This window comes from Gambusia affinis, linkage group LG23 (genome assembly GCF_019740435.1).
Source record: "Gambusia affinis linkage group LG23, SWU_Gaff_1.0, whole genome shotgun sequence".
Taxonomy (NCBI): Eukaryota; Metazoa; Chordata; class Actinopteri; order Cyprinodontiformes; family Poeciliidae; genus Gambusia; species Gambusia affinis.
Window position 1 is genome coordinate 6,059,271 of NC_057890.1, and position 19,540 is coordinate 6,078,810.

The window sequence follows — 19,540 nt, forward strand, 5'->3', positions numbered from 1 at the left end:
TTATTTAGCCGTCTTTTAGCACTGAACACCTCACCGAGCCAGGTGGCAACACACAAGTACATCTGTTCTCTATTTGTAAAAGACAGCGAAACAATGTGTGTGTGGAACAGGTGGGTCACTCTGTTCCCGCCATATTGTTTGCTAGGGATCAGCACTCACTCCCTGCCGGGCGCATGAAGCCGCGTTATCCCAACGCTCCGTTTCTGGTACTCAAACATCTGTGCTGAGATGGTAATTTGTTGCTGCAAGGGCAAAAAAAAAAAAAAAAAAAAACGAAATTCTGTTCAGGTTGAACCGTGGCCAGCGGAAGCATTCCCCTCACGTGTGCAGTCGTCGCCAGTGAGCATAATCGCCTGCGCTGTGGAGATTGGATTATTTCCCACATGTTGAGGGGGGAGGAGATACATGGGCTGCATACATGTGTGTGCGCGTTAAGAGTTCAGGTGACTAATATGTGTTGGGTCCAAGGCAATCGGAGATGTCGGCATGAGGTGACGGGATGGAACATGCTTTGACTGTAGTCGGACATTTCCATTAAGTGGAGTGGATGATTCCACCTCATCATCCAATCATCTCCAGGCTGGGGATGCTGCCTCGGCTCAATTTCTAACTTATTTTTCCTCTCCAAAACAGAGCAAATATGTTCAGAGTTTTTTTTTTTTTTTTTTTTTTTTCTTTTTCCAGCAGGACTTGGTAGTTTTGTCGAATTTACTGTAAGATTTGTTTATTAAACACAACCATCAGGGGTTTAATGATTTCTCATTTCGGTAATCAGATGTTTTCTCAGAAAGGAGTGTCGCATGTTGTAATTAATTGGACGTGATTTTATTTTATTTGTTTAATGAGAATAATCTCTCCTGTAAGACAATTTTTTTAGTTGCAATTTAGTGTTTTGGACGCTTCAAATTACCATAAAATTCCTAGTAGTAAAACAATAAAATAATTCATATTCACCAATAAACAATAACCCCAGAAATCACACACATGAAGTTCTAAAGAACTCCAATTGAAGCTCATATGTTTGCAAATGTTTGCAAAAAACACTTGGTAAGATTTTGTGCTTTTGCAGTGAATGCAAACACTTGATGGTAATCATGAAGGATTCATAAACTCTGTGCTGGAGGGCATGTAGAGATGATTCCCCCGGCACTGAAAATGGAGAATTTCCAAACTATGAAACCTCCATTTTGGTTGATAACATGACCAATATTGGAGAAGAAATACTTCCATTCTGAAGTAGAGATGTGTTGCTGGAGCCATCACGTTTGGGACATGACCTGAGCAGCAACACCAATAACTAGTGACTTTTAACTTGAGTCTTTTATGTAATTTTATTTTTAGATTTTATAGATCTTCAGTTGGACCAGGAGTCTGAAATAAAGCTTGAAACTTAACATGTATAGTAAAAGACTTGCATGTCCTGACTTTGGACTCAATGTGGAACTTGCATGTATTTTCGTGGGACGTGAGTTGAGATGAAAGTGGAAAAAAAAAATTAGTTGTAGTTGTGACCTTTTTAAACAACGTTTTAAAAAAATTATTCTAAAGATATAAAGCATCATATTTAACCAGAGTCAATTTTTAAACCCTTTGTCATTTTTCTGACAGATTTCAGTGGCTGTCGAAAAGAAGACCCAACGTCTGTTTCTAAACTTGTTACCAATTTCGAGGGTTATTGTAAATTAACCCATAGCTGCAAATTATATAGTTCCTGGAACGCCTAGAGGATCAATGCTATTAACCCACATGCTCCAGCGTAATAAGTGAGCTTCTAACTCACTAAATGCGAAGAAGAGCCACACAAAGCTCAATTTGAACCATCAGTGATGATGTACTAAAATAAACCCTTCAGAGATCTTAGTTTCCCTCCTGTTAGAAGAGAACTGAACTTTATTTTCCTCTCTAATTGGTTCAGGATGAAAAAGGACCGTTTTTTTTTTTTTTCCCATCTTAAACAAAATAAAACTTGTCAGGAGGTTGTCAAAAATTGCCAATGGCAATATAAACGCTTAATATTTATATAGCAAAGCTTTTGTGTTGCCTTTTTCTTTTTTCTTTTACTTAAAGCTAAAAATTACAGCCCGTTGCTGTTGCTGGAGGCTACAATGAGATATGTCATTGTGAGGCTTGACATTTAATCAGCTCCACAATTAACCGGCTGACTCCGTGAAACTTTGGCTCCGCTTTAAAGTGCGCGATCTTCTTCTTCTTCTTCTTCTCCTCCTCTGTCTCTTCTCCGTGGTGAGCCACTGTCTCCCAGATATTCAGGGAGCTGAAAAGGCTTCTCGCTTTCTCTTAATCCATGACAGTAAGAAGGAGCCTGCTGGGTTGCCAATATGAGGACTTTGTTCGCTTAAATCACTGAGTGGCAGGCTAAGTTCAAAGCCTGCTTTCTCACTGGCCCGACAAAGAGAAAGTAGTTCTTGTCTGGGCAGATCAAAGGGAAGAAGAAAAAGAAAGGTCAGGGTTTTAGATGCTCCTGCAGCGCCGCAGTGGGAGAACACGAAGCTCCCCACCAAGTTTTCTATTACTGACACTATAAGTGCTAAGCTCATGCTAGGTAATGTGCTATTACATTTGTCGGTGACAATTTATTATTGCCCCAGATGAAAGGAAAATCCGGAATTTACAAGCAGAATCTTAAAATGGCCTCTTAATGCTTAGAAAAATGTTTCTTTATAGATGTTTTTACAGCTACATTTTCTGTTCTGTGGTTTTGATCCGTTATTAAAAATACAGGGAAAAACGTCAAAAATAAAGACAAACACTATATGTAAAAATGAATCATTTTGTCATAATCATTTCATCAGACAAATTAAAAAATAGTTCATTCAAACACAAGAGGCAACAAGATGTTGTTGCGATAAACTTTAATGTTGTTTTTAGACCTTGTTCAAGTAATATAATTGTAGTGGCATAATAATGCAAAGACACATTTTCAAAGATGAACAAAACTTTTAAATCCTACTGAATATTTAACACTGGAACTGGAAGACATTTTAAATATCCAAAATAAATTGGCAAAGCAACATAAATGACAAATTGAAATTATGAGGTCACAATTATACTTCAAAAAAAGGCCAGGTGAGACCAAAGCACCAGGCTCAAGACTTTGGTCATCCAATTTTTGATAGAGAAAAAAATGTTAAATCATGCAAATGGAAATCATTGAGCTCATTTTAATTTATCATATCATAACTGATTTATTGCTTACTGTGACCGGCCTAGTCAAAACAGACGACTGTTCTTTTTAATGTCTTTGTATTATTTCCAGTAATGCATCTAGCGCTGTCCCGTGCTGCGTTGGGGTTCAACCTGAGGCCAGTTGAAGGTCATGTTTATGTCACCGTTCGCTCCTGAGACTGGAGCAGCTCTCGCCATCTGCTGTCACGTTAGCCCATAATGGATCATGACGTGGCGGTGAACTTTAACTGGAGAGCCTTTTTCTGTCTCATCCATACAGCCAATGTCAACCATGTGTCCAACTCGGTTTATGTAAGACTGAAGGTGAACCCTCTCCCAGAGGTGGTCATTTTCAATCTGTGAAGGATTTTCCCAAATCAATGAACAACAGATGGAATCATCCTTATCCCTACTGCATGTCTATTGCATTTCAGTGGCACAGAAACACACACAGTCTTAGATAAGATTCTCTATCATTCCTCTTGAAATTCTAGCTGCTTACTACTGAAAGCGACACTGACGGCATGACCCACTTTCTGATTAAGATGATGTTCACCACTTGGGGGCACGCAGAAATGTGAAATTTAATTCCCAGTCACCCTATCAATTGAGTTAATTTTTTTAAATGACTATTTTTAAGTCATACAAGATGTAAGCATCTTGAAAAAAAGTAACGCACCTCATCATGATGCAGTTGAACACTGTGATCTGCATCATATGAGCTGTGAACTGCATCATATACTCACTGTTTTACAAAAACCTTTTTCTGGAAAAAAGTTTTTCTTCATCCATCATACTTAGATGGACTTGAGTTCTCTCTGTCTCCAATATCCAGTGATGACATGTAGTTTTTTTCTTTTAGACCTGGTCAAGTGGACAGCCTTTTGAAATGTTCTAAACTTGTAGACGGCTTTCCCATCAGTATAATAGATGATTGTGATATTTTAAACCTCTTTTTAAATCTTGCACCAAACTCAAAAGCTGCTAAAATCATGCAGCACTGACAGTTTGCCCGTCTAAGAATTGAATTCGGTGGTTTTCATCTTTAGATGTTTTTGTGACTAAACACTGAATAACAGAAAACATAGATCACTTTGCCAAACAAAAACAGGCCAGATTTCTACACTTTAAATACTTCTTAGTCTTACCCTCATGATTTATTTACCTTTTAAGACATTAAATAATAAATTGTGATCTCTGTGATGCTTGGGAACTTTTGAAAATATATTTCAGCTTTCTATGTTTTTTTGACAAATTCTCACACATCTCAGCTGCAGACGTCCGGAGGTTTTCCTCCTTTTTTTTTTTTTTTTCTTCCACTCTGAGCCGGGGATCACACTTTCACTAAAAAGGAGCGTGTTTATCAGATATTTTCAAAGCTGCTCTGCTTGACTTACAGATGTCTCTTTTAAAGCCTTCACCTCGATTATGAAACATTTAAACTCTGCAGATTTCTCACAAATCCATCTGAACTCCTGTATAGAGGCCTGATGTCTGAGCTAAGCACAGGCGAACACGGACAACAGTAACGACTAGAGCCCAAATGTCTGCTGATACTGAGAAGGAAAATGCTTTTCTTTTTTTGGTTCCTCTTATGGGGAAAAAAAAAAACACTATGAAGAGATGTAGTAGAACTCAAACTGTCTTTTTAAAGTTCTGGAAAGTAGAAAGTAACAGCAGAATAACATATATAGGATTCAACTATATCTTATGTCTAAAGAAATTTAGAATGTGTGGCAGAATGAGGGGGGGAAAAAATGGTTTAAAATTGTATTTTTGAATTATAAGGTGTGTGACTGAGTGTAAACGGCCGTCTTTGGACCTGCTTCCGCAACTAGTGACACACCTCCTCAGAGGAGGCGGCAGCCAGCTCTGTCCCAATCAGCCTTGAATTCTGTCTATTCTGAGTCTGTTGCTTTTACAATCAGCCAGAGCCGCGCTGAAGAGGACAAAGACGACAGCGTGGCTCATTAAGTTTGCTTTTTGTTTTTAGGTGGAGGGTTTAAAAGTTCAGTCCTTAAAGTATTTCTTTTCAAGTTGCAGAATAAAGCCATTAATTTCACTGGAGTTTGGAGGTTTAGATGGACTGTTGGGGACACTTGTAGCGATGAAGAGCTACTCTGTCGCCGTTTATGGTAGCGTCGCTAAGCAGGGGTAACTTGGAATCTCAATCAGAAAATTTGCTGCAAGTGACACCCCAGCTCACACACATCGGTGACAGATCACAAAAGTAATCTCTCTCTGTTTCTTTGTGGATAGTTTTAAGGGTAGCATAGCGAATCTTTGGAGCAAACATGAAGCTGTCCGGTGCTGTCCGGTGCTGTCCTTGATGTTGAATCTGCTCCATTGTGAACTTAGATGTCTCAAGTACAACATGCAGAGTCGGATCCTCGGTTTATCTGCAGCAAAACTTCAAACTCTGGTCTGGGATTTTCTAATAATTTTTGTTCAATTACAAGAGCAATTTGTATTTATTTATTTTTTGTTCAATAAGAAGCAGTCAGAGACCCTTGACTGCTTCTCTTTGGCAGGAGAGATTTGGTGCTGATTCTGCACCGTTCCCTCAATAAAGATTCCGCTTTGAGTATCATCATGTCTGCTGTTTTTGCTCAGTCTCGCCTGAAAACCATTTAGCTGAGTTGCTTTATTGTGAGTTTTGATGAGAAGTTCTAGTTTTAACCATTAGAGAGAATCTTTCTGCGGTTCTCAACCCAGTTCCGCTGCTCTCCTTGGTCCTGAACGTTTGCGCTTCTGAATCCCAGGGCAGCATTAGTAACTCTCCATGGTTTGGATTCTTTGATACGGAGCTCTGGAGCTGTCTTTGGTACCGAGTCATATTTAGCAATAGGAACTCTTGTTCTCATCTTATGTCGAGATTGGAACTGTCCATGGTGCTGAGCTTTCTGATTGGATGATCTGGTTCTGGCGCTCTCCTTGGTACCGAGACTGCATCTTATGGGCCGTCATGCCAGCAGAAGGTACTGTCCTCAGTTCTGAGCTTTGGAAATGCTGAATCGTGCTCAGAGCTCTCTATCACTGGATTTTTATGTTGTAAATGCGCACAGACCACTGAAGTAGACGTTACTTCATCATGCCACACACTGCCAACTACTGGTCATCCATTGCAAGCACAAGAAAATACTTGTTAAATCCAATATGGTAGACGGATGAAAAAGCAACTCGGGAATTTCCAGTCCCGCCTTCTACTGTAGAGGATTATTGTAGATGAAAAAAAAATACTGTGACATCAAGTAACCCCTAAAGACTAATAATGCGGATGTGTTTTCCAAATAACGGCCTTGTATTTAGAGAAAATTACAGCTGATCACCTAGAAAAAAAAAATCCTTTTTTTTATGCTTTAAGAAAATCAAAAACACTTCAGAAAAAAACAAACAAACAAAATCCTGACAAAGAATCATAATTTGTGCATGAAATGGTTAATATTCAGTCTTCACCAGTAGTGGGAGCTTTTATGAGTCCTGAGCATCGAGTTTGTCACATGGCAGACTTAATGGGAAATATTTTGGTCTTCTTTTTTGGTTTTCTTTTGCAGAACAAGATGCTTTGGCACTCCTATGGCCCTTTAGCTGCTTCTCTGATTACTATGCTCCTCTTTGGCTCATCTGTTTAGGTCCAATCGGGGAGAAAGGAATAAATTGAGGCAGATTTTTTTTGTATTTACACTCATATAGGCAAAGAACAATTAAACAGATGTAAAACAAAAACACCTGCCAGTATGTTTAGGATTCTCCCTGTCAGAAACAAACACATCCAGAACAAAGAAACATAATTAGAAAAGACTTCTGCAAAAGGGCTCAACTGACTGGACAGAATCCAATACAGTGTTTTGTTAGTCTTGGATTGCTCTTGTTTTTTGTAGGTGGTCCGAACTCCCAAGATAAATATTAGCAAATACTAACCTAAACAAAAAATACACAAGGAAATTAAGGTAATAAAAATAGCACTGCTTCATTTCCTGTGCTGTGTTATGCTGCACAAAAGTGCCATCAAACTGAAGTGCAACCTGGCACCCAACTCGCTCCACGCCTGCTTTAAGAATTCATGAGCCACTAAAATATCCCAATATTTCATTCTAAGTGAATATTGGACCCAAATTGTACAAAATAAGCAGAATAAGATTTTCCACAACTACACAAGGCTGGACTCTACCAGTATTAATGTGTTGACACACATAAGAGGGAGCGATTCATTTGTACTGCTCAGTTTAGTTTTGGAGTTCTGCATCTAGTTTTCCTCCCGTAGTTCTTCCGGCTCGGCTTCAGAGAGATTTATGGCTCCGTTCCCCCCCCTCAGGTAATCTATTTGGATTGTCATAGAAAACGCAGGACCAAAGCAAAGGAGTCATTCGTTTGGAATTTGTTTAGGACGAAGTGGGTCATAACGAAAGCATTTCTGTTGTGTGTTGATTCATTCAGCTAGACAAAACGCCTAATCCGTACACAACGCAAAACATGTGATTGTGATCTTAAAGCTGAACGAGATACGGACATATTTGAGTAGAAATTCACTAGTAGAGTGAAGACGTTTCCCCTTCCAGTCTGTAAAAGCTTTTGCCATCTGCCACTGGTTGTCTGGTGTGAATGAGTGCCGGCTCACTTTTTCTTTTTTATATATGTTGTTTGTTTCTTTTTTTCATCCAATTTGATTACTCATCTTCAAAGAGTTATTGATGACAAAACTTTAACACAGCAGTTTATGGCAGGATTACCTCCCCACCCCCAACCAAAAAGGAAAGTGCATGAATGAATGGAAGTCCTTGCAGCCAAACACAGATTTGATTTGAAAGCTTTAACGGAGGCGCATCCAACCCGTCCTCCCCAGGGGGCGCTCCCCCTGCCAGAAGCAAAGAGCTTTTGTGTCGCGTTTGAAGCCCAGTAATGGAGCTTAAATACAGGAAGACCAAGCCGCCCTATTCCACACCCCCCGTGATTAACAACCTTTTCAGAAATTGAAGTGGGTTTCTACGCCCAGATTAATTGTCGGTATCACTGAATCAAACGGCTAAAAACTCTGAAGTAGGGTCTGGAAACGGGTAGAAGAAGCTTGGCAGAGGGAAAAATGTTACTGCAATAATGTGGCCAATCATGGATAAAGGGTCAGCTCTCAGTTTGTCTATCATTTTCTTTTTTTGTTTTTCTAAATGATTTCAGAAAATTTTAAACCCAAGATAACTCGTGTTGCAGTCACCTAGTTCAAATGGAAGGGAAACGCTAATCAAAGGGCTAAAATTAAAATGAGCTTTTGTACCAATTAATAATCTGTCCTAAAGCGACACGAAAACATCTGGCGATATTTAGACTACTTCATTCTTATGTGCAAGCAACTGGTTTCAACAAAACAACAAGCAAAATTACTAATTTAGGTGAAAAAAAATTGTTTATGTATTTAGACCTGGATATAGTTTGCTTTGATTGGAATGTCACTGAGCCTGCAGTATATTTACATTTGCAAACCTCATTCTTGGGTAGTGCGTATTGTCAGGAGCTTCTGGACATTCTTTTTTTTTTCTCCCCGTTTTATTTTGGCGTTCATGTTCCTCTTCCTTGTTTCCTGTGAGTTCTTCCAGCCATTCCTCTCTAGTTCAACTCCACAGCTGCACCCAGTGTCTAACCAGCCACCTGTTCCTCCTTCTGTAATCAACTCTCCAGCTTCTCACTCAGCTCTTTGTTAGCTCGTTGTTTCCATCAATATGTCTCCTGATTCTTGTGGTTTAATTTTTGTAAGTTTTTGGTTCGTCTTAGTTTAATTGAATAAACATTGTATTTCTTTTTTTTCAACCACCTTCCACTTTTGCAGAAGAACAATAATTTCTAAAGTTGTTTTCAAAAGCACATCAGGTCTTGTATCACCGGCTTCCTCTTTAAAAAAAAAAAAAAAAAAAAAAAAAAAGAGACTTTGATTTCTGGTTTTTGGTCTATAAAGCACTAAAGAGTCCAAGTAGCTTGTCAAATATGCACCATGTTACTATCATTATGAGCTACTCTTGGTCAGCCACAAATTATTAAAGGCTACTCTGGAAGACACGAGGCAAGTATGTACCATAGAAGAAGAAAAGAGAGGATTAAAGCTGGATCTTTATAACCTAACACTGATTTTTGTCTAAATTTTGTTCACTAATGCTCCAAGAACCACTAAGACCTTCAATCAAGTGTGTTTATTGGGGGATAAATCGAGGAAAAATTTCAAAGGGTTTGAATATATTGTGAAGCACTGAGGTGTGAAATATTCTTTGTTGTTGTGGACAAGATTTTTTATTTATTTTTTTTTTTGCTTTCATCGCCCTCAAGTTGCACCCAGACTCAGCTGGTGGGACTGCCCCCATCGATTGTAAAAAAAAAAATAATAGATTTAGTGCGTCAGAACTGGTAACGCCGTGTCTCTCGAAATGGCAGTAAAAAAATAAATAAAAAAAATAAAAATAAAAAATTTCTAATCGAAGCGAGTTTTCCGGTGGACATGATTGAACTTTCACTTACGTGCTCGAGCCGAACAAAAGTGAACGAAGAGCTGAAATCGGTGTTATCCAAGTAGATTTTGCCTATAAAACAGACTTGCATTACGTCGTCCGGACGCAATAATTTTTCGAAATTATGATTTGTATCGACGGGCCACTTTTGGGTGGTTCTTTTATATTGATTTTGGCTGGAAGCGGTATTGGGAAAATACACACACACACACACACACACACCAGCTCAATACCTTCCAGTCGTATTTTACGCAGCTTTCATTGGATATCGGCGTAACGGCACCAGTCTGTAGTGATATCTGCGGCTTTCTCGCTGACGTAATATTGACTGATCCGAATGTTTACTTTGGACACGATCACTTAGAGTCGCACATTGCGCTCTTTTCCTCTCCCAGTCTCCGTCTCTCTGCCCGTCCCCTTTGCTTTCCTCCGGCGTTCACGCAAAGATCCTAATCCATTCCAAGCTGAAAGGGTCACCTTAAAGGAGTTTTCTTTTCTTTTTTGTGTGTGTGTGCGCGGACAACCCCTCTTGGGATTCTATTCTGTTTGAGTCGAGCTGGTGGAGAGCCGTGGAAAGATACCACAGGTGAATGGAGCTTTAACGACGCTGCGGTAGAGATGATTGAACAGTTTAAGGTTTCCATGAGCGCAATCTGTGCCTGATTTGACAGAAGCCGAGTCTTTCGTGGCACTTTGTGATAACTGAAGCGGACCGAGTTAGCTTTTTTTCTTTTTCCTCCTCCTGTTTTTTTTTCTTTTTTCTTTTTGAAGACATAAAAAAATTTCTCCTCTGGCTTTCCTAAAGGATGATATGACCTTTTCTTTGGCGCAGTGGTGGCTGCTTTCCTACCAATTTCTTGGATCTTTGTCATGCCTTTCTGCAGGATTACTCACGGAGATATGAGCGCACTAAAAAATCGAGTTGGATTGTAAAACAACATTGAGATACATTCTTTAAAACAAAACCCTTGCTCTTTTTATTAAATTTTTTTCTCCAAAGCGGGAAGTGCTGCTTTGTGGTAATCAATGGCTTCGGTGCCGAGGTCGGCAAGGCGCAAAGATGCCACTCGCTGGCCGAGGATGTCGTCAACTTTTTGGGCTGTGGTGCTCCTGACGGCGCTGTTGGTTCTCTACTGCGGTAAGTTTCCCCCCACCCCCGTCGCTGATTTCTTAATTATTTACTTGACCGCTGCGCAGTGGGGGTGACTGTGTCATGCGGGGAGGATTTCACATGGAAATCACGCAAGTGATTCTGGCGACTCAGTCTGAATAGTGATGATTTCTCCTAACCCCTCAGTAATTTACCAGCAGAACGTTTTGGGCTCCATGCTGTACGTCTGAAAGCAGCTGTAGCTGGAGAAAGTCATGCGTGAATTCGTGCCTGATCGCGATGTACCACACGCATACCAAACGCGCAGTGGCGGATCTTGTATATGTAGCACCCAGGGCGAGCCTTACACAGGTCACGGAATCTCGCCAAAGAAGGAAAAAATAGATGCATTTTCAGAGTTGGAAGCTATCAGAAACATTAAAAAGTTAAATAAAATAAAATGAAATTCTCTGATTATCACTGGGATGAGTGGATTCTTGTTCAGCGTGCTTTATGTTGCAGAAAACACTCCACATCACCTTGTCCCTACCACATGCACAGCTTAACAAGATGTCAGCATCATGCTGTGGGAGCTGTACTAAGATTTAAATATTATGTAATCAGTGCAAAAACAATGTTTGATCAATCTATGCAGATAGTTTAGATGTTCATCTCAGTCTGTGTCATGCTTCATGTAAAAATGAGTTTTTAAAGGAAAGCTATTCAGTACAGCTGTAAATACAATGCCAATTTGCAACAAATGTAATGTAAAAACATTTATAATCGGATCAAATCGATACAAATCAATACAGAAATAATTTAGACACATACATTACACTTCTCTCCTAGTATAATAGTAGACAGACAGATATTTGTAGTCCTATAAATACAGCTGGTGAAGCACTGAACAAATCAAGATTTCAATTGACACCAAAAAACTGGAAAAAAGTTCATCCTAACAAAGAAGTTTAAGCAAATGTGTTTAAGTACAGTAAAGTGTGATAATCCTAGAAATAAGTATTGAACACATGTCAGGAAACCACTTGAAACCTGTTTTTAAACAACCTTCCTTCTGCCATGTACAAATCAATATTAATATTAATATTAACTGATGGCTCATAAAGAATCCCTCTCAAAACCAAAGGACTGTTGAGTGGAACTTTGGGCATAAGCAAAGAAAAATTTGCACAATGTCTTACTGTACCAAAATATAGTAACAGCAATTTTATGTTGCATCTAAACTTCTATATGTTCCATAAAGTGCCTTTAAGAACCACAGTTGGAAAATGAAAAGAACATTTCACTATAAACCAGCCAGTGGTAGGCCTCCCATGTACGATTTCTGACTTAGGAATCAAAAAATTGAGAGTTGTCCAAGAGACACTGAGTACTTGCGGAGAACTCCAGAAGGTGAGGTAGGCACAATTTTCCTACAACAACAAGGAATACCCTTAACCAAAATGGTCTCTAAGTGTACTCGTTGCACAAGACTCCTCTACTGAATAAAAAGCATGTTGAAGCTTAATGGCCAGTGATAAACAAGGAGAACACAGTCTGGTAAGATGAGACCAAAGCTTTAAATGTTATTGGAGGAAACGCACCACGCGAAATGTGACATGTGCAGGTCGGAACGCCATGCTGTGTGCTGCCTGAAAGCATATGATGCTGGCAGATAGAATTTAAGGAAGGGCGAATGGAGAAATCTACCAGGAGAGTCTTTGGTAAGAACGTGGAGAAGAAACAAGTGTGAAGAAATGGTCCCCCAAACGCACAGCTAAAGAAACTCAATTGGCTTCAGAGAAACAAAGTGGAACCAGTAGAAATGGCCTAATCCAGTGTTTCCCAATTCCAGTCCTCATGCCCCCCTGGCCTGCATGTTTTAGGTGTTTCCCTTCTGCCACACACCTGGATTGAATCTTTGGGTGATTAACAGGCTCCTGCAGCACTTGGTGGCTGCAGAAGATGTCATGCAATCATTTGAATCAGCTGTTCTGGTATAGAGGCACATCTAAAACATGCAGGCAGGGGGGCCCTCCCGAGGACTGGAATTGGGAAACACTGGCCTAGTCAATCACCTGACTTGTATCCAATTGGAAATCTTAGGAAAAAAACAAAGTTTAGAGGTGAAGATGTTAAAGACACTTTAACAAACCAAATTCTCGCCTGAGCAATTTACGCAACAACTGTCAGTATACAGGAGTCATCTTGAAGAAGTTATTATCAGAAAAGGCCATAACAAAAAGTTTTGACTATATTTCCAAATGTATGTTTAATACTTACTTTCCTGTCATTTGTGTATAAAATTTGCTTTGATTGAGTGTTTGAGTTTTTACTAAGACATGGTGTGAGTTTTATGCCAATAGAAATATTAAAAAACCTTTTCAGCCAAACAAAACATAGAAACCTGAAAAGTTGATCTTCACTCACCAATCAATGTTTACCTGCATGTGTAGAAGGATCTCATGAAGGCAGGGGGATGAAAGCCGACTAACCCAGAGGTCTGCATCCTCATAAATCTGCCACTGTTCCTCATTATCACCCTTTCATGCATGAATTATGACAACCTCTCTTTGGAATTTCCCCAAGGGTTTTCAATCATCTTTACGGATGTTGTTGTGGACGTCTTCGGGGGCGTCAAGAATTCACACGTTAAAACATCAACATGTCAAATTTGAAAACTGCATCAAAATATGCTGCATTGTTGTTAAACTGACATGATCACAAATTTCAGCCTTTTCTAATTTTTTCACTGTGATACATTTTTTCTTTCCTCGATTCTGATTCCTCAACCTGTCCTCCCGTCTCAGTTATCTGCCAGTGATAAACGATCGCTATGGCAACACAAAAACACGTTGTCTTTGAAACATTTTGTGTTTGAGCTTCCAGATGTCTAGGTATTCTGTTTGGTTCACGTTTGCTCACCGAGCATCCACACCCTACTTATTTATTTATTTGACATTTTTCAGTTTGGCCCTTTACAAAAAGCACAACGACTTTAATATATTTTGGCGTATATCTTGTTATAAAAAGCTACGAAGCAGCTTTTTATAACAGTTGAACAGTTTCATATTAATGAAACTGTTCAAATAAAACCAATAGAACATGATATCCACTTTAACAGATTAGTGGTTAATTGGTATTTCTTGAAAAAAGGTCATATTTTAGTGCCCAAAATTGGAATGTTTAATTTATAGAACGATCCAGACATGTGCACAATTTCTACATAGGTAGCTGTTTCCTTGGCCAGTAGGTGGCAGTATATGGAGTTGCACTCTAGAATCAAACGAAAAAGCTTATGTGCAGGTTTACCACCAACATCCACACACATGCAAAACATTCTTTTGATCGCTACCTGCTGCAGTTAACATTATTTGTAGTCATTATACCAATTTTTAGTTTTGAAATTTGTTTTCACAAATTCATCCATCCCAAATGTTTTCTCAGAGTGTTTGTAGGTGCACTCTTTCACTTCCTGGTGTCTGGATTTGCGAGCAAGTAGCACAATATTCTGTTGAAGTACTTGTGGTGTCCCGAGAGTGATGTCACCCTGGGTGGTGAGCCACATGAACCATATAAAAATGCTTCTAAAACACTGAACTAATATCAGGAAGATATCATATTTCCAAATGAGCCTCTTTTAGCTGTAAAGACTGCATGTTCCAATGATGCCATTATTAGACAAACGTATGCAGACCATCACCCTCCCGGCACACACACTTACCCGCACACACACATACCACACTTCCTTAGGCTACTTCTCTGGTACCCTTGCACCTTCCAATCTCTCCCTCCTGCCTGCCTCCCCTATCTGTCTCGAGCTGCATGTGACTCACTTTTGAGCAGAAATCCAGCTGGCACACGGCCGCTCAGTCTGCTACATGTGAGAAACGGAGGCCAGCTGAAAAAGAAGGAAAAAAAAGAAAAAGCCAACCAAGCACAACTGTGCAATTTAAAGATCCTATCCACTAGCACACAAACAGTTTTACCTCATCGTTCATTCCTTCGTTTCCTGTTTACAGTGTGCAGATGATTCCGTTTGCTTTGCAATCACGTGAGCGTGAGGTTAATCAATGGGGTGGAGGGTTTGGGGGGTGGATTATGAGAAGCAACGCCTTTAGATAAGAGGAAGGAGGTGGACCCTTTTCTTCCTTTGTGGTGCTTTTAGCCATGTCAATTGATCCTGTGCTTGTGTCCAATCAATAGAGCTTGGATGTTTGTTTCGGTGGAAGAAACCTCAACCTCTTACCTAGCAACACCTTTTACTCTTTCTGGAGCTCGGTAATCGGCACCAGCTCCAGCTAATCTGGCTCGTTTTAGTAAAGACAAAGCTGACATAATTCATGGTCGAACTTCTCTACTATGTTTTCTCCCCTCGTTGTTTTCATTTGATAGGTTCCTACAGCTTTGCGTTTTCTTCCGTTTCCTCCACGTTCCATTTATTTCAGCTTTATTCTCGGCACTTGGCTGACCGCTGCCCCACCTGCGGTGAATACGTGTCCCTGTGACGGAGGTCGCTGCTCTCCCAGCGTCTCCCTTTCTTTCAGCAGCTCTGTTCTCCTCTTCTTCCCTAATCAGTCTCTATATTTATGAAGGCGCAGCTTATTGCTTTGCTTATAAAATGCTATAAACAGTGGCGACTGAACTGTGATGTAAAACAGGGGAGCAATAAACTGTCATTTTTGCTGAGGAAATAAAAATTCCCGTCAAATAAATAGTTTTTCGGCTGATTGCATTATTTTTACTTTAGAGCTCATGCTTCTTTAACAGGATATTCAAATATGGAAGAAAATTAAGCTAAATTAATCATTATATATTTGCAATGCAGTCAGCACTGTGATATTTGGCAATTAAAAGTAAGCACAACATGTCTTGCAAATATTGATAAACATCCCAGTATTATCATTTCCAAAACAGAACAATCAGCAGAAATTCATAATTAATAAAGTCTGAAATATTCAGAAACCTTCCTGCTTGATTCTGAGTATTATTTTGATGTCAAATATTTTTTGAAGCCAGAGTTATTGAATTGTTTCTATCTCTTTTTGGAAAAGTCAGCCGTGAAGCCCTCTGTTTGCACTGCACTGATTGAAACAGGGCAGTGATCCCAAACAGCATCACATTTACAACAGGATGCCTGAAAACCCGATGAAAGAACACAAACCTGAAACTCATGACTGTTTTTGTTCCGAAATGACTCCTTGTTTTTAAATAAATGAGTGTGTGAAGCATTTACATGCTATAAATGCTACAGTCCAAAGGATCTTCAATAATTTCCTGGTAAACATGGGGCACATATCTTAAACTAACTGTAAAGCACGACGGTGAAAGTGTTATGATGTGGGATATTTTTGTTAGTTATAGAATGAATCATTTCTCAGCTTCCTGCTTTTGATAAAGTCGACAATAATATGTGATTCACTGTCTGCCTGCAGAAAACTGGGTCTTAAAACAGCAAAATGTCAAAATCAAAGTCTAACAAAAAAAACCCCCCAAAAAACAAAAATGCTGTAAACATGAATGAAAACTTCCCTGATATTCACTGAAGTGTTCTGGTTGTACATTCTTCCAGCTCCAAAAAATGTAAATGTCCTGAAGTAAAAAAAGAGCAACTATAAAAAAAACAGTCTAATGTGATAAAGTGAGACCATTAAGGTAATAAAAACTGGATTGTTCAGGTTATAGCTGCTAACAATGCTACTGAATTCTGCTGAGTCATAGTTTACTTTTAGTTATTAAGCTGCAGGGTTTTTTATGCATCACTTTGTCATTTCGGCTTGGATTTTTGGTAAACCAGAAATTAACAGCATGGTGTTTTATTACTTATGTTTGCTTAAATTCGACAAAGAAATACTTTTCTGCGATTTTAGTATACAGTTTGGTGATGCTTAGCCCTGGTTTGTAACTAAAGGCTACTTCTCTTCCCCCCCAGTGTGTCGTACAACCAAAGGGGGAGAGAAGAAATCTCTGTGATTACCACTATGACTCATATGATGCCTGTCATCCAGCATCAGCGTCCGACTTAACATGATCTGCCATCCTCATTCAGGCCCTTCTAAAAGGGAGAGACTAAGCAGAGTAGAGGGGAACAGTGAGGGGATAAGAGATGCAGGAGGAAGCGCGGACAATCGACGTCCGCACTCGAGTCTGGGAGGATCCAGGTTAAAAAAAAGAAAAAAAAAGGTAGAATAGGATTGATGGGAGAGCAATTTGAAGAAATCGAGTAGAGAGAAGGAGTGCAGCAGAGGGCAGAATTAAAGCAAAAGATTTGAAGATAAGTCCCAACAACTCCACTTCTAACATTTGATTGGCGCTGAATACAGTAATCACGGCGAACCGCTTCTGCACCCGCTGATTACAATAACAAAAAGCAACGTCAACAACACCGCCCTCTGTGCACTAGCTCCCTCCTCTGGCAGCTCGCAGCCATGGGCTTGTTTGCCAACGGCGCAATTATGCATTCATGAGGCCGCAGCCCGTGCATGTGACTGCTGAAGAGAAAGCGGATGAGGGAGATCACACAGATAGCTAATAAGTATGCTAATCTTATCTCAGGGTGGCTGAGGACCGTAGGAAGTCTTAGGTTCAGATCTGAGCTGCAGACAGGCAGGAAGAGGAAGGGCACCGAGGAGGGAAGAGTAACAAGTGGAGAAGATCTGAGAGGGAAAGTGAAGAAAAAAACGAAATCATTCACAACTCTTCTTTTTTTTGTCTTTAACAATTCCTGATGTATTTCAGCCTCAGAAATCATGTTGCATTCAAGTACCAGCAACAATGTGACAGCAAAAAAAAAGAAATGCTTACTTAGAATTGCCTCAAGTTAATACTTTCTGTGTAATTTCCCCTGCATAGAAAAAATGAGGCACAGATGCAGACTTACAACCTTCTCTGTTGCCATTCACCGTGTTTTGCAGTGTGGCCTTTTGTGTAGCGTGACTGTTTACAAGATGCAGGAGTTCTGCAGCTAAATCAAGTGATGGGTGACTACTAACAAAAATGGCTGCTGAGGGGCATCTACGACGTCAAGATGATGTTGAACCTGTTGTGTCTTTGCATTTTATGAGACCTTTAAAGCAAATAATTGCAGATGGATTCTGACATGAGCTGCTTTGCATACGTTTTCATATCGAACTTTTCTGATGGCATTTTGCTGAGATTTAATGCAGTAGACTTAAAGTTGGATTTCGCATAAAATCTCAATGAAATGCATCAAATTTGTGGTATGAATATGACAAATTGTGAAAAGTCAAAGAAGTGGTGCTCAACTGGCCGAAACCAATGTGAAATTTGTAAGAGCATGAATGTGTCGGAACGTCTTGGGCATAGATGTTATCTGTAAGGGAAGAGGGACAGATTTCTGTCAGGCAGCGACAGAAAGACCCACATATAGCCTGAGGAAACACAGTCAGCAGGTTTGGTTTTCTACTAAGAAAGCAAAAACTTACATTATTAAAACTCCATTAAAGTTTCCATATATCCTTTACATTTGTTAAAAAGGAATCACTGAGCACTATTTACACTAAGGAAGGAACACACCATGTTTCGTCATTACTTTAACCATACGAAAGCTGTAGCTTTGATAAGGGTTTGAGATAATTAGCATTTTGTGCCTTAGATTATAAAATATTAAGATGCTATGGGCCCTTTTTTGTACATGAATTCTTCAAGAATTATGCAGCATAGCCAAAGGCTGTTCCTTTTTTCTGTAATCTGTGGGGTACTCTTGTCATTGTGGTGCTCTTTTTGTGTGGATGTTTCCTTATTTAGACATGAAATCCTTATTTACTGAAATCTTTATGTGCTACTTGAAGTATGTGCATGACATATCTTCAAAGAAGATATTTGACATAAACTGTTCAAGCTGAAAAAATCTATGGCAAAAGACGGGAGCTGTAGTCAAATGTTGAACTTGTGGTTGTCAGTGCTAGCTTGGTGGTCGTTCTGATGGTTGGACTTCCAGGGCTGGTCAACGTAGAAGAGAATCCAGCAATTAAAACCTTGTACAGCACCAGTTCTCACAATTTTGTATTGCTTTTGGTTTAAGAATACAATAAGGTAATTTCAGTTGTTTTTTTTTTAGTAGCACCCAATAATTCCTTTTCCAGAGATCAAAGATTCTCATTTCTAACAAAAACGAACAAAACATTCATGACTGTGTGCTCATACTGATACGATAAAGAGAAACTCTACACTATTTGTAGCCACCAGTGGACACTCAGTGAGACCCTGCTGCTTGCTGACATGGCTGGGCAATAAAATAATTGCAATATGTTTTGCAAATTACATTTTATATTATACATTTCCTTGTTATCGCATGAGAAATGTTAACATAGACATTCAATATGCAGAAGAGGTTAATGGCCAATGAGAATTGCTCTGCGATGAGGCTGGAATAGTCAGGCAAAGTTAGCACCTATTTGCGCTAACGGCTAATGTTTGTGTGGCTGTAGCCTCTCTTCAGGTAACGGGTATGATATCAGTGGAATGAAAGTGAAAGTTTGAACTGAGATTTCTATCTTCTTTCTGAGTCTATTATTATTTTGATGAAGATCATCGGTAAGGATAAAGCCAGGTGATTTTTATTTTTGTTTTCCAGATGTTTTTTTGTTGTTGTCATGGCTAGTTCCTGTTTTAGATCTCATAATAGACTACTCGGGTTATCTTTGACATTACCATTTGTCTGATGTGAAATATTGTGTAACATAAATAGCATGTGAGCAAAATCACGAGGATTATCAAAGCTCCTATTATTCCCTGTTTCTCTTGCTCCTTCTGCACCTTC

The 19,540-nt window shown here is 39.4% G+C and overlaps 1 protein-coding gene across 4 annotated transcripts in view; it reads left to right on the forward strand.

Moving 5' to 3' along the window:
* Positions 1 to 19,540, forward strand: part of tafa5a (TAFA chemokine like family member 5a) — a 265,035-nt gene that overhangs the window by 92,851 nt on the left and 152,644 nt on the right. The window contains exon 1 of one of the 4 annotated variants that reach the window (XM_044107504.1): positions 9,820 to 10,809. The exons of 2 other annotated variants lie outside the window; for them this stretch is intronic. In XM_044107504.1, coding sequence (XP_043963439.1) covers positions 10,698 to 10,809 — 112 coding nt within the window. In that variant the 5' untranslated portion in view covers positions 9,820 to 10,697. Of the gene's footprint in view, positions 1 to 9,819; positions 10,810 to 19,540 lie in introns of those variants that run through there. One more of the 4 variants, XR_006369722.1, reaches the window with a different exon arrangement.